This window comes from Cetorhinus maximus, chromosome 27 (genome assembly GCF_964194155.1).
Source record: "Cetorhinus maximus chromosome 27, sCetMax3.hap1.1, whole genome shotgun sequence".
Lineage (NCBI taxonomy): Eukaryota > Metazoa > Chordata > Chondrichthyes > Lamniformes > Cetorhinidae > Cetorhinus > Cetorhinus maximus.
In genome coordinates, this window is record NC_135905.1 from 18,697,614 (window position 1) to 18,712,033 (window position 14,420).

The 14,420-nt window shown below is 42.6% G+C and overlaps 1 protein-coding gene across 2 annotated transcripts in view; it reads left to right on the plus strand.

Moving 5' to 3' along the window:
* The first annotated feature begins 330 nt into the window (after positions 1 to 330).
* cdhr1a (cadherin-related family member 1a) overlaps positions 331 to 14,420 on the plus strand; it is a 62,594-nt gene continuing 48,504 nt past the window's right edge. For both annotated transcript variants that reach the window (XM_078530836.1, XM_078530837.1), the window contains exons 1-2: positions 331 to 470; positions 2,076 to 2,171. In XM_078530836.1, coding sequence (XP_078386962.1) covers positions 410 to 470; positions 2,076 to 2,171 — 157 coding nt within the window. In that variant the 5' untranslated portion in view covers positions 331 to 409. The remainder of the gene's footprint in view (positions 471 to 2,075; positions 2,172 to 14,420) is intronic.

Consider the following 14,420-nt stretch of genomic DNA (forward strand, 5'->3'; position numbering starts at 1 on the left):
CCTAATCTTCACATAATAAGAAATGTTTCTGTTATTGCTCATTCCCATTAGTCATCATTTTGCATTGCTTGCTTTTAGGATGGATCATGAAAATCCAGCAATGTCCTGTAATCCTACCAAAATGGGTGAAGTTATTGTAGTGACCCCAAACATTTTGGGGGATTTATTTTGGAAAGGGCAAGGATTCCCAATCACATAAATGGCAGAATTAAATCTGTTGTCAGTTGCATGAAGGATTTATCTAAGAAAGCAGCTTCGAGTCTGCTCAGAGCAATGAGTCATGAGATTAAAATCTTAGCTACTGCTCCTTCTGTCCTGCGCCAGCTTTTGCCTGTGGGCTGTCAGAATGCTCCCTCTGGAATAACATCAATATTACTTTAAGAAAAATCAACTCTGTTGCTTTTCTATAATGAAGCATGTAGAGATTTGCTACCAATGCATTCTTCTCGCTGTGACATACATCTCTCTATGTAAGTACATCTTATCCATATATATAAAAAATGAAGACTGAATCAGAATGATCAAAGTTGCATAATCCCCTGTGATCCTCAGTGTAATTATCATTTACATCAGGGACTGCACCATGCAAATGTTCATTTCGAATAATAGTATCAATTTCTTTGACTTAATTATTTTGACATTTAACGCTGAATGTGGTTTAGCCTTTGGAAGCTTGTGGGTGACTTTTTAGTGGATACTTTGTGACCATATTTAATGTTGCCTGACCATTGGGCAAGTTTGCGACATCTCACCAATTTGTTTTGTTTCCTTACTATGTCTCCATTCAGCATTTCAGTCAGTAAATACTTGGCTATAAATTTCTAAGAACTTAGAAGAAAAATTATTTAAAATAACAAATTCGGCACAATTTATGAGTTTAATTGTGATTACACTGACTCCGTTAGCTACTGCTTCTATATATAGACATTTGCCGCCATATTGTCCTTGTGTTATGACTGGGATGGGAGGAGTGCACAAATTATCAAGTCCCACTACTCTGCAGGTCGTACCATTAATTTAAATGTTTAATTTTCTCACCAAAATGGCCAATTGTGTACCTATACCTCTAGAACCCAGAAGAAAAGAGACTCTGACCAGGCTTCTTTCAAAAACCCAGAATGATTAATTTATTTAAAAAAAAACTTCTTTTAACAAGTTGCAAGTACTGGTTAATATACAACTGTAATCAGGAAGTATAACTATCTATCTCTCCCTAAAGAATTCTCCCAGCACACACACATACACACACAAACACAGACAAACAAAGGACAAACAGATAGAGTCCCTCTGCAGAGATAGGTTTTGGAGGATGGGCATTATGAAATAAAGGACAAACTCCACAGGGTCTCGACGCTGTCGACCTGGATTTCTCTCATGTGAAGACAGGCCGCTGGTCCTGGTGGATGCCTGGATGTTTTCACCACTTGTCTCAGCTTTGCAGGTCCAAATGCAGACTGGTTACAATCAGATGAGGGTTCTCTGGCTACAGGTTGATAGCCACACACAATTTTAGGCAAGTTAGAGAGAAGGACCCTGTCAAGATAGCTTTCTTTCCTCAGCCTGCTCTCCAACAAGACGGCCTTCGAAACAAGCAGGGTCACAACTTAAGTTTTTTCCCTCTGCCATGTGATTGACTTTTTGTTTCCCAACTTTTCATTAATTAAAATGCTTTGCAGTTCAACACAAACAAACAACTCTTCTCAAGTACCATAAAGGTCAGGTCATTTCTTGGAAGAGGCCTACTTGTTTACAGTTCCAAGGTGAACTTTATGACCTTTTAAAACAAATTCCCAGTTAGCGTCCACATGTCCAGATCATGCCAAATCCTTCCATTTTGTAAAAATGTCAGTCTAGTGAGATGTGATTGCTTTTGTTGTTTGTTGGACTTGTTGCTTTTGAATGAAATCAGTAGCCTTTAGATTTTGATACAGTATTTATAAATAATTTAGAATAATCATTTTGAATGAGAAGATGGTGTTAAGTGGCCTCCAGAGTCCCTAACATCTGCATCTTGTTTGATGATTTAAAAGTCTTGTGCAAGCTAATGGTTAACATGGAATTGAATTTCCCCTCAGTTCAAGCAGACTACGCTCCTTACTTCTATGACAATGCGCCAGACAGCACCAATGGAAACATGGCTATGTTGAGCATTCCTGAGGACACGCCTATAGGTATGTGTTAGAATCACTTCTTTGAGACTCAAATGTAAATGTTGTAAAGCTGGTTCCCAGTACAGATCTTCATTGACAAGAGCATGACATGTAGAATTGCACACAGATGTGAACATTCCTGACCAACAACACTCCCAATTTTCTGGATATTATGATAGACCTTGGGAAATCAGGGGCAGAATTTTACGGCTCCGTTTTGGCGGGGACGGCGAGACATTCTAAACCCCATTGACTTCAGCGTAAACGTAAAATCCGGCTGTCGTAAAATTCTGCCCCAGGAGTGAGTGCACTGACCTCTGTGGCCAATTCTCTGATCCCTACAGCTGGCAACAAAGGTTCCACATTGGGAGTGTCATGCACATTTTCAACGGGCACTGCCAGAGTTGCACTCGGGTAGTAAGTGGCAGGATTATCAGCCCACACTCTCTCAGTTTGAAAGCTCCAGTGTGCTTAGAGCACAGAATTTATGTACGATCTCATGATGACCATGTTTACACTTTATTTTTCTTATAATTGACGGGCTTGCATGTTTTGGACACTGATTTGCAGCAGCCAGAAGGTTCCAAGGTCAGCAACCAATCCCAGTGCTGCAGGTCTCTCAGATCAGTTTGGGTTCCTGCTCCATTGCCCAGGCACAAGGTACTGTCAGTGGGTAAGCATCCATCTGGGATATGACCAGTCATGCAAACCTCAGCCCACCAAATTTGGGTGCTCTGAATCATGAACAAGTCCAGCCACACTTTTTCCTGCTCAATGGCAGCTAGGAGAATGGAGAGCTCTTGGTGCATTACAATGCCCAACTACACAGTAGATTTTTCTACCCTTCAAATGGAGTGCAGCTGACTAACTGAGTGAGACTTTGGAGTTTGGTGAGGAGGAGTTTTAAGTGTTAATTTTGCTCTTAAATTTTGCTCTTAAAATCTAATCTAGTCTGTAATTAGCAGTAACTGGAAAGTATTGTGTAAGTCGGCAAAGTTCTTTCTTTCTTGCAGTTTAGACAGGGTAAACTCACTCTGTAAGAGCTGAGTAGTTAATTAGCTAACTGGTTGAATCTGATTACTGTAGCCCCAGTTCAGTTTACTATAAATTCAAGGTTCTTTAGTGCAGCCTTGGCAAATGGAGTGTAGCTGACCAACTGAGTGAAGACTTAGAGTTTGGTGGGAGGGGAGTTTGGAGAAGGAATTGTTTGTTTCCTATTTCTATCTTTCTCACCCCATAGAAATTAGTTCTTGCTCTACTACAGGGAAAGGAGCTAGCTTCTGGTGAGAATCTGGTAATTAGATAAGGTCTATTCTGTCCCTAAGGTTTAAATAGTATACAATTTAGTGGTAAAGCTAATCAAATATATCAGAAAACAACATTAAATAAGTGATTAATATAATTAAGTAATTATTCAAAACAAATTAAGGATGGCAGGACAGGTGATGTGTCAAGGCTGCAGCATATGGGAGCTCTTGGATAACACTGATCCAGGGCAAACACATCCACAGTAAGTGTTTGTGGCTTGAGGAACTTCGGTTCAGCGTCATTGAGCTGGAGGCTGAGCTGCAGACACTGTGACACATCAGGGATGGAGAAAGTTGCCTGGATGCATTATACCAGGAGGCAGTCACACCACTTAGGATAGGGTCTTCTGGTTTGGTCAGTGGCCAGGGACAGGAGGGTGTGATTGTGAGTGAGGCAGGTAAGGGGACCAGGAGGGCAGGAATGCAGGAGTGAGAACCTCTGCAATTGTCCAACAGGTTTGAGGTTCTCTCAGCTTGTTTGAATGAGAGTGGGGGCTGCAAGGTGGATGAGCAAATTGACCATGGCACCGTGGTACAGGAAGCCGTCAAAATGGGGGAAGTAAAAAGGAATATAGTGGTTATAGGGGACAGTATATTAAAGGGTACTGACACTGTTCTCTGTAGCAAAGAGCGAGGCTTCTGATGGCTTTATTGCCTGCCTGATGCCAGGGTTCAGGGCATCTGCTCAAGGCTGGAAAGGAACTTGCAGTGGGAGTGGGAGGATCCAGTGGTTGTGATCCATGTAGTTACCAATGACATAGGCAGGATGAGGAAGGAGGCTCTGCATAGTCAATATGACAAGCTGGGACCAAATTAAGAAGCTGAACCTCAAAGGTAATAATTTCTGGATTATTATCTGAGCCACGTGCAAATTGGCACAGGACAAATAAGATTAGAGAAATGTATGTGTGGCTCAAAGACTGGTGTGGGAGAAGTGGGTTGCAATTTGTGGGGCACTTGCACCAGTATTGGGGAAAGCGGGATCTATACCGTTGGGATGGTCTACACCTGAAGCCTTCTGGGGCTAACGTCCTCGTCAGCCACCGAACTAGGGTTTAAAACTGAATAGTAGGGGCAAGGGATCAAATTTGGGAAGATATGGTAAACCAAAGATTAGAGACCAGGCAAGAGAGACGGGTATTAATATGGGAAATGATAAACAGTCTGTGACAGGGAGGGACAGAAAGTACAATTCTAAGAGTAAATCAGCAGTTAAGGCTAGATGCTACAAAAATAATAAAAGGCTCTGCATTTAAATGCACGTAGCATTCGAAACAAAACAGATGAACTGATAGCCCAAATAGAAATAAATAAATACAATTTGATAGCCATTACAGAAACATGGCTACAGGATGACATAGTTTGGGACCTGACTATTGAAGGGTACATGACATTTAGGGAGGACAGGAAGTTAGGTAAAGGTGGAGGGTGGCTCTGTTAATTAATGATGGTGTTAGCACATTGGAGAGGGATGGTCTAAGTTCAGGAAACCAGGGTGTAGAAGTAGTTTGGGTTGAGATGAGGAATGATAAAGACAAGAAGTCACTTGTGGGAGTGGTGCACAGGCCCACTAATTGTAACTGCACAGTGGGATAGAGTATAAAAAAGAGATAATGGGAGATTGCCAGAAAGGTACAGCAATAATCATGGGGTTTTAATCTGCATACAGACTTGAAAAATCAGATGGGCAAAGGTAGCGTAAATGAAGAGTTCATAGAATGTTTTGGGGATAGTTTCTTAGAACAGCACATTCTGGAGCCAACCAGAGAGCAGGTTATACTAGACCTGGGGGAGAATTTTCTCCCTGTCGGGGGGGGGGTTGTGCGGGGGTGGGCGCGGACGGGTGCACAGCCGATTGGTGCCCCAGATCGGCTGGGTGCCGCCATTTTACGTGGGCGGACCAATTAAGGGCCGTCCAGCGTGACGTGCACCCAGAAGTGGGGGGGGGGTTTGCCTGAGTTGGGGAGTGTGCTCTTTCGTGCATACACGCAAAAGAGAGCAGAAATCTCCCTGAGGCACAGAGCTGCCTCAGGGAGATTAGTTGAAGTCCTGAAAATTTTAGTAAAGAAGAAAAAAAAAATCAAGACCTGTTCCCTCACATGAAAGTGTCACATGAGCTGGGAAACGTCTATGAATGTTATTAAAAATTTTAATAAAACTTTAAATACCTTCATAAAACCTCATCCCGCCCGGGGATGAAGGTTCCATGATAAATGCCAAGGCCGCCTGGGCTTCGCCTGCTCCCCAACCTTAAGGTTGGACGGGCAGCTCCGTTAAGTGTTTTAATTGATGTTTATATGGCCGTAATAGGTCTTTGACAGTTCGGCTGGTGCGCAGTCGATTCGGGTGTGCACCCTCCGAACTGAAAATCTGAATGACGCGCGGTGATGTCAGGACGCACGCCCGATGTCACCGCGCGTCATTTTACGCATTGGCGAGTGGGCCCCACCCCCGCAAGCCAACCCGAAAATTCAGGCCCTGGTATTGAGCAACAGGATAGGGTTAACTGATAACCTCCTAGTGAAGGTACCCCTAGGTAGCAGCGATCATAATATGATTGAATTTTACATTCATTTTGAGGGAGAAACGAGTGTATCCAAGACTGGTATTTTAAACTTAAATAAGGGCAATTATGAGGGCATGAAAGCAGAGCTGGCTAAAGTGAAGTGGCAAATGAGGTTAAGGGATATGTCAATCGAAGTTCAGTGGCAGACATTTAAAAGGATATTTCAGAATACGTAGAATATATACATTCCAATGAGAAAGAAAAAATCTAAGGGGAGGGCCTGCCATCTGTGGTTGACTAAAAATGTTAAAGACAGTGTCAAACTTAAGGAAAGAGCATATAATTATGCAAAGACGGGTGGCAGGTCAGAAGATTGGAAAGAATATAAAGAACAGCAAAGAATGACAAAAAGATTAGTAAGGATGAAAAATTAGAGTATGAGACAGAGCTAGCTGGTATTATAAAGACGGATAGTAAGAGTTTCTATAGATGTTTAAATAAGAAAAGAGTTAACAGAGTGAGCATTGGTCCTATAGAGAGTGCCTCTGGGGAATTGAGAATGGAAAGTAAGGAGATGGCGGACGAATTAAGCAGATATTTTGCTTTGGGCTTCACTATAGAGGACACAAGTAACATCCCGGAAATAGTTATAAATCAGGAAGCAGGAGGGAGGAAGGAACTCGGGAGAATTACAATCACAGGGAAGTGGTATTGAGCAAATTGTTGGGGCTGCAGGCTGACAAATCCCCAGGTCCTGATGGACTTCACCCTAAGGTCTTGAAAGGAAGTGGCTAGTCGATGCACTGGTTTTAATTTTCCAAAATTCCCTAGATTCAGGGAATGTTCCATTAGACTGGAAAATAGCAAATATAACTCCTTCATTCAGAAAGGGATGGAGACAGAAAGCAGGAAACTATAGGCCAGTTAGCCTAACATCTGCCATAGGGAAAATATTAGAAGCTATTACTAAAGATGTTATAGCAGGGCACTTAGAAAAATTCAAGGCAATCTGGCAGAGTCAACATGGTTTTGTCAAAGGGGAATCATGTTTAACCAATTTATTGGAGTTCTTTGAAGGAGTCACATGTGCTCTGGATAAAGACTAACCTTTTGTGATTCATGCACTAGGATGCCAGGTCCCTCTGAATCTCAGAGTTCTGCAATCTCCGACCATTTAGATAATAAGCTTCCTTTTTATTCTTCCTGGTGGATGTACTGTACTTAGATTTCAAGAGGCATTTGATTAAAGTGCCACATCAAAGGTTATTGCAGGAAATAAAAGTTCATGGTGTAGGGGGTAACATATTGGCATGGATAGAAGATTGGTTCACTCACAGGAAGCAGAAAGATGGCATAAATGGGTCTTTTTCTGGTTGGCAGGATGTGATGTGTGCGACAGGGATCAGTGCTGGGGCCTCAACTTTTTACATTTTTATAAATGACTCAGATGAAGGGACTGAAGGAATGGTGGCTAAATTTTCTGATGGCGCAAAGATGGGTAGGAAAATAAATTGTGAAGGGGATGTAAGGAGGCTACAAAGTGACAGAGATAGATTAAGTGAGTGGGCAAAGACCTTGCAAATGCAGTATAATGTGGGCAAATGTGAAATTGTTCATTTTGGCAGGAAGAATAAAAAGGAAGCTTATTATCTAAATGGTCAGAGATTGCAGAGCTCTGAGGTTTAGAGGGATCTGGCATCCTAGTGTATGAATCACAAAAGGCTAGTATGCAGGTACAGCAGGTAATTAGGAAAGCTAATAGAATGTTATCATTATTGTGAGGGGAATTGATTACAAAAGTAGGGAGGTTTGCTTCAGTTGTACAGGGCATTGGTGAGACCACATCTGGAGTATTGCGTCCAGTACTGGTCTCCTTATTTAAAGATAGATGTAAATGCATTAGAAACAGTTCAGAGAAGGTTTACTAGACTAATACCAGGAATGGTTGGGTTGTCTTGTAAGGAAAGGCTGGGCAGGTTAGGCTTGCATCCAGTGGAATTTAGAAGAGCAAGAGGTGACTTAATTGAACCCTGAGGGGTCTAGACAGGGTGGATGTGGAGAGGATGTTTCCTCTTGTGGGAGAATCTAGAACTAGAGGTCACTGTTTAAAAATAAGTGGTCGCTCATTTAAGACAGAGGTGAGGAAAAATGTTTTCTCTCAGAGAGTTGAGTCTTTGGAACTCTCTGCCTCAAAAGCAGATTCTTTGAATATTTTTAAAGGCAGAGCTAGAGAGATTCTTGATTAACAAGTGGGTGGGAGGTTATTGGGGGTAGGCAGGAATGTGGGGTTGAGGTTACATTCAGATCAGCCATGATCTTATTGAATAGTGGAGCAGGCTCGATGGGCCGAGTGGTCCACCACTACCCCTAATTCCTAATTTTTGTATGGTCATTGAATCATTGAATGATAAGACACAGAAAGAGGCCGCTCAACCCCTTGTGCTGTGCTGGCTCTTTGAAAGAGCTATCCGATTAATCCCACTCTCCTGCCCTTTCCCATAGCTCTGCGAATATTTTCCATTCAAGTAATTATCCATTTCCTTTTTGGAAGTTATTGAAAAAGCTTCCACCACAGTTTTGGGCAGTGCATTCCAGATCACCATAACTCACTGCATAAAAATTTCTCCTCACCTCACCTCTGGTACTTTCCGCACAGACAGGTTGCCTCATGTTACGCAATGAGATGAATAATTTGTTCACCAGTTCATGTCCAGGACATGTCTTCCATTCCATTATTGGCCTCATAGAGTCAGAATTATGAAATAACTGAATGATGGACTTCAACAATTTCTCAACCATCATCTCCACTCTACCCCTATTGAATGTCAGCTACTCACATTATCTTCCTTCCTCAAATGAATTAAAACCCTCCAAAGGTCTGTGTCCTGTGTTACAGACAGGACTGAGAGAAACCTGAAACCCCTGTTCCCTTCCCTCGCTGTCCATAATCAGTGTGTTTTTTTGAAAAGGAAGCTGTGATTATTTCTTAACCCAAGTGTACGGTCAATTTCGATAATAAACAGCGTGGTTTTCAAGGGTTTAAATAAAGAGGATTATTTATTCATACATTCAATCCAAAAATTTAATGCTACATCACTCACTCATCATTCATGCATAAATACCCTTGAGGAGAAATACAGTTAAAGAGGATAGTGCACTTCAATAAATTACAAACATAATAGTTTGTAAGTCACGTGCTTGGCTCATCTCAGTGAAGGCCTGATGGAGAAAGAATTCTTTTCCATTCTTGAAGTATAGATAGGTGAATTTAATAATCAAAGTCAAACATAAAAGTCATGACTCCCTCAAATAGGTGAATTTACAGCTGGTCACAAAGATAGTTGCTTTTAATCTTATTACCAGGAAGTCAATTTTCTGTATTGATGGACTTAAAAAGGAATAGGCTTGGAGACCTTACGATGTTGCAGTGTCCAGTTTTAAGACATAGGTGTTGCTGCTTTTGTTGCTGCTGCTGTTTCTTGCTGTGTTGTTTGTAGACTGACTGGTTTCTCCCTGGTTTTGGGGTATTACGATTCGTTAACTGTAGCCAGTTTTGGTAATGTGACCACATGGTCTATTCTTCTATTGTGCACCTAGAATGATTTAAAGTTGAAAGCCATTGCTACACAGTGGGGAATGGATGGTGGCAATTCACTCCTACTTATGATGAACTGGTTTCTGCAGTTCTCTTTGTTAATTATTGACAGGGGGTTTGTGTCCAGGGATCTAATGCCCTTCACCCCTTTTCCCCCTTTACAAATCTCAGTTATGTGTTGTCCAGAGGGTTTGAATTTTCATTAACATCCGTTAATAGGGCTTTAGAATTTTAATACCAACAGACATGGGACTTTTGGTGAGCTTTGGGGTTAGTGGAAATTCAAGTTCAATCCTGGAGCCCTGGAAGGGATAAAATTTTACAGGCAGCCGAGGAGATGTCCCTTTTGTTCTAGGGCTTGGACAAGGCAAATTTCTCTGGCTGCATAGTTGTGTTGCCTGTAAATTCATGAACGCCATAACTGCCGTTTCCACAACCAATGAATTAGACAGTTCAGGCTCTGGCACATTAATAATCCTTATTTCTAGGGTGATAATGGGGGCTAAACTGTATGTAAGGCCCTTGAGGCATCTGGGTTCTCCTCCTGCACTTTGTCTTTACTCGATTCTGAAGCTGAATTGTTGGGTTTAATTAGCTTTCAATTTAGAACCTGACCAGTTTATTCCCCAGTTGGCAATTCCACACTGACTTCGCTTGTATCTCCCTTGTGGTTTTTACAAGTGCTGTTCATCTTAGGGTATATTAACTTCCCTTCTTCCTTTACCTCAGGATGAGTTCTCCCCCCCCTCCCCCCACCCCCCCACTGCCCTCCAGTCTGTCCCATGTCCTCCAGGACACTACTGTCTTCAGATGGCTGTCCAGCATCCACTGCACTCACTTAAGGCACTTTGACTAAGTGAGGTGTCCCCTTCATTCTCCGCTTGCCTATTTGGGAACTTTCCTTATCCCTATGTAAATCTTGGAAGAACGAGTCTGTTAATCATATCCCTGTTACATTCTCTTCAACTTCTGTGACTTTTATCCTAGCCCCTTTGCTTTCCTCTGGCCCTGTCCTGGCCACTTTAAACTCTACTGGTTTCATTTTGGTCTTTTTAGATTCTATTGGCTTTCCTTTAGCTTCTGTAATCTTTACTGACCCTACCGCCCCCTGTAGGATTTTAGGGATTTCCTCTGCCCTCTGCAGCTGAGCAGAATTTTGCAGGTTCCCCTCAGTTTCCCCAGTCTCTGTGGACTGCTCCGGGCCCTCTGAGCACAAGAGCTGACATCCAGCTAAATCATTGGCCAACAAAAGGTCAACCCCTGCTTTGCTAAACTTGGAATAACCCCGACCATCACTACACCAGTGACCAACTTACTTTGCAGGTAAATTTTAACTAAGGGAGCCTTCAAGCATTTGCCAGTAAGCCCTTTTGCTAATACTGTGATATTTGTTCTGATTTCGGGTGGCATCTCTGTCACTTTTGCTACTAGTAGTGTTTGGAGGCAACCAGTGACCATGAGGATGGTTATATGTTTTCCTGGTGCCTGAGGTACAAAAGGAGTCATTTTTCCCTCTGTATAAAAATTCTGGTAGATATCCTCATCCTCCCCTTCTACATTTGAGCATAGTTTTATTACCCTCATGGTTACAGACACTACCTTGTCTGCAGCACCTCCAGTTGGTCATTTGGGATGCCAACAATTCTCCCTTGTGTCCAGGCTTTCCACGCTGAAAGCACACTTGGGCGTGCCCCTGCTGGTTTACCATCCTGGATCCTTCTTTTAAATGTTGGGGACTGATGCTTTTTTCTTCCCTGATCTCCTTTCCTCTTGAGCCCATTCTTGCTCCATCTACATCCACCCTATCTCCTCCTAGCTTGAGAGTTACCAGATTCAAATTTATTTCGAGTTAAAGGTATATGGGTTAATTCGTTGAGGGCTGCTACGATGGCTACTTCTCTGGCTTTTGAAACACTTTGGTTTTCTATGTTCGTTTTAAGGCTGTATGGGAGGTAGTTTTTTGAACTCCCCTAACAGAATTACTTCTCTTAAACCTTCGTAAGTATGGTAAATTTTGAGTGCTTGCATCCATCTGTCAAATGGTTGTTTAATGCTTCCGAATTAGAGAAAAGTTTGAGTGGGCTTTCTGCAAGAGCTGATATTTCTTGCAGTATGCTTCCAGCACTAACTCATTAGCAGTCAGGATAGCATTTTTGATTTTCTTGTAGTTTGACAAGCTCCCTGTGGGCAACAGTGAATAAACCCTGTGGGCTTTACCTGTTAACTGGCCCTGCACAAGAGAGTCCAAATTTCTCCAGGCCACTTTAATCTATCTGCAAGCTTGTCAGAAGCTATGAAGAATGCTTCTGTGATATTTTCATCAAATTTTGGTACTAATTGAGAAATCAAAGCTTACCAGAGTCATTTGAATTGCCAACTGTTTCTCCACTACATGAAGACCATTTTCCCCTAGCCAATTCAATCTGTCTCATTTCAGTGTCCCTTTGTGCTTGCAATTCCTTCTCAAGCTTTTTCTGCTGGAATTTTGTCCTTCTCATTCTCTCTCTCTCTCTCTCTTTATCTCTTTCTCCCAGAATTCTCTCTCTTATTCCTCCTTTTTCCCTTCTCTCCTACCTTTCCCATTTCTCCTTTCTTGCCTGAAACTCTGGGGAGAATTTTCCCTATGGCGGGCAGGCTGGGCTAGGGCGGGCGCGGAGATGATCACTGCCCACAATCGGCTGTGCGTCGCCATTTTATGCGGGTGGGCCAATTAAGGCCTGCCTAGCATAACGCGTGGCCAGTAGCTACCTCTGCAGGTGGGGGAAGGAGGAGAGTCGGGGCCTGCGCTCTTTCGTGCATGTGCGCGAAAGAGCGCAGCAATCTCCCTGAGGCACGGATCTGCCTCAGGGAGATTGAATGGATTATAATACTTTTTAATAAATAAAGTAAAAATTTTTTTAAACATGTCCCCTCATGTGACAGTGTCACATGAACTGGGACATGTTTGTGAAGTTTAAAAAATGTATTTATTTAGTTTATAAAAGCTTCAGGAAACCTCATCCCGCCCGTGGATGAGATTTCCTGAAAAACACGAAGGCAGCTCGGGCTCTTCGCCTGCCCGACAACCTTAAGTTTGGACGGGCAGCGTTCTTTATAGGCTGTTGACATTTCCATGGGCGTGCAACTGCCTCTGGTGCGCGCCTGCCGAACAAAATATTGAGATGACGCACGATGATGTCGGGATGCACACCCGACGTCATCGCGCATCATTTTATGCGTCGGTGTGGCGGGTCCGCCCCCGCATGCCGAGGGCAAAATTCTGCCCTCTAAGCCGAGCCTCTTCTCTTCCAAACAAACGTTTGCTAAGGTAACCTGGTCTGTTTCAGGTTCTATATCTTCTGCCTGTTCCAGTCCTGGGGCGAAGGAGAAATGCTCAGCCAGCATTTTTAGCACCTCAGGCCTTCTTGCCCTTGTTCTCACACCAGGTTCCACCTGGTCAGCTGCTGCTGTTCAATTATTAAGGTTGCTCCTGTTCTATAAATGATTCCACATTAAATTCAGATATTCTATTTTCTAGTGTTAATACAGATGAAGCCTACTGCTGTAGTTCCCTTTTCTTAAATAAACAATTTCAGCAATTGGGCTCTTCCTTTTTGCTTCCAATTTACTCTCTGAATGTCAGCTTCAGCTTGTTTATTTCTGTTGGCTCAGATCCCGAATGCAGCTTCCAATTCTGTTCTGGACAGGGCTGAGAGAGAACTGAAACCCCTGTTCCTTTCCCTTACTGTGCATAATCCGTGTGTTTTTTTGGAAAGGAAGCTGTGTGTGTTTCTTAACCCTTGAGTGTACGGTCACTTTTGATAACCAGCAGCACACTTTTCAAGCATTTAAATAAAGAGGATTATTTATTCACACATTCACCCTGAACGTCTAATGCCAATCACCACTCAATCACCACTCTCACATACACACGCACTCGAGGAGAAATACAGTTAAAGAGGATAGTGCACTTCAACAAGTTATAACAAAGGAATAATTTGTAAGTCACGTGATTGGCTCATGTGGGTGCAGGCCTGGTGAAGAAGGAATTCTTTTCCAATCTTGAAGTGTGGCTAGGTGAATTTAATAACTAAAGTCATACATCAAAGTCATTGCAGGATTCCCCTGAATAGGTGGATTTACAGCAGGTCACAAAGTTGCTTTTAGTCTTATTACTAGGGGCAGTTTTCTGCATTGGCGGACTTGAAAAGGAACGGTCTTGGAGACCTTGCAGTGTCCAATCTTAAGGCATAGGTGTTGCTGCCTTTGTGGCTATTGCTTTTTCTTGTTGTGTTGTTTGCAGACTGACTGCTTTGTCCCTGTTCTTGGGCAATAAGGTTTGTTATCTGTAGTCAGTTTCAGTAATGTGACAACATGATCAATACTTTTACTGTGCACCTGGAATGATTTGAAGCTAGAAAGCATTGCTACACAATGGGGAATGGGAGGTGGCCATTCACACCGACTTATTATGAACTGATTTCTCCAGCTCACTTTGTAAGTATCAAGCTCAGAGACATTGGGTCTGGGAGTCCATTGATGTTGAGTTTTGGATAAGTCCACAACAATAGGATGTGTGGATTCATCTTGGTTTTCATCTTGGTATGTCCATCAAGGGATGTGCTCCACCCATGGTCATTCAATTAGGAACTTTCCAGAGGTTTCTTCTGAGTCTGTGCAGAAATTGCAAAAGTCATCTGATCCTCAGCAGCCACCTTACCAGCCTTTTAATGTCCATTTTTAAAAGAGGAGACAGTCCCAGAAAATTTTATACTGAATACAGTCCATGTTTAAAGCTCCGAATATGACATATGCCTTTACAGGGCATGACACCTAGCTGGTACCTGCTTCAGATAATGGAGGGTGCTGCATGCAAATTTGCA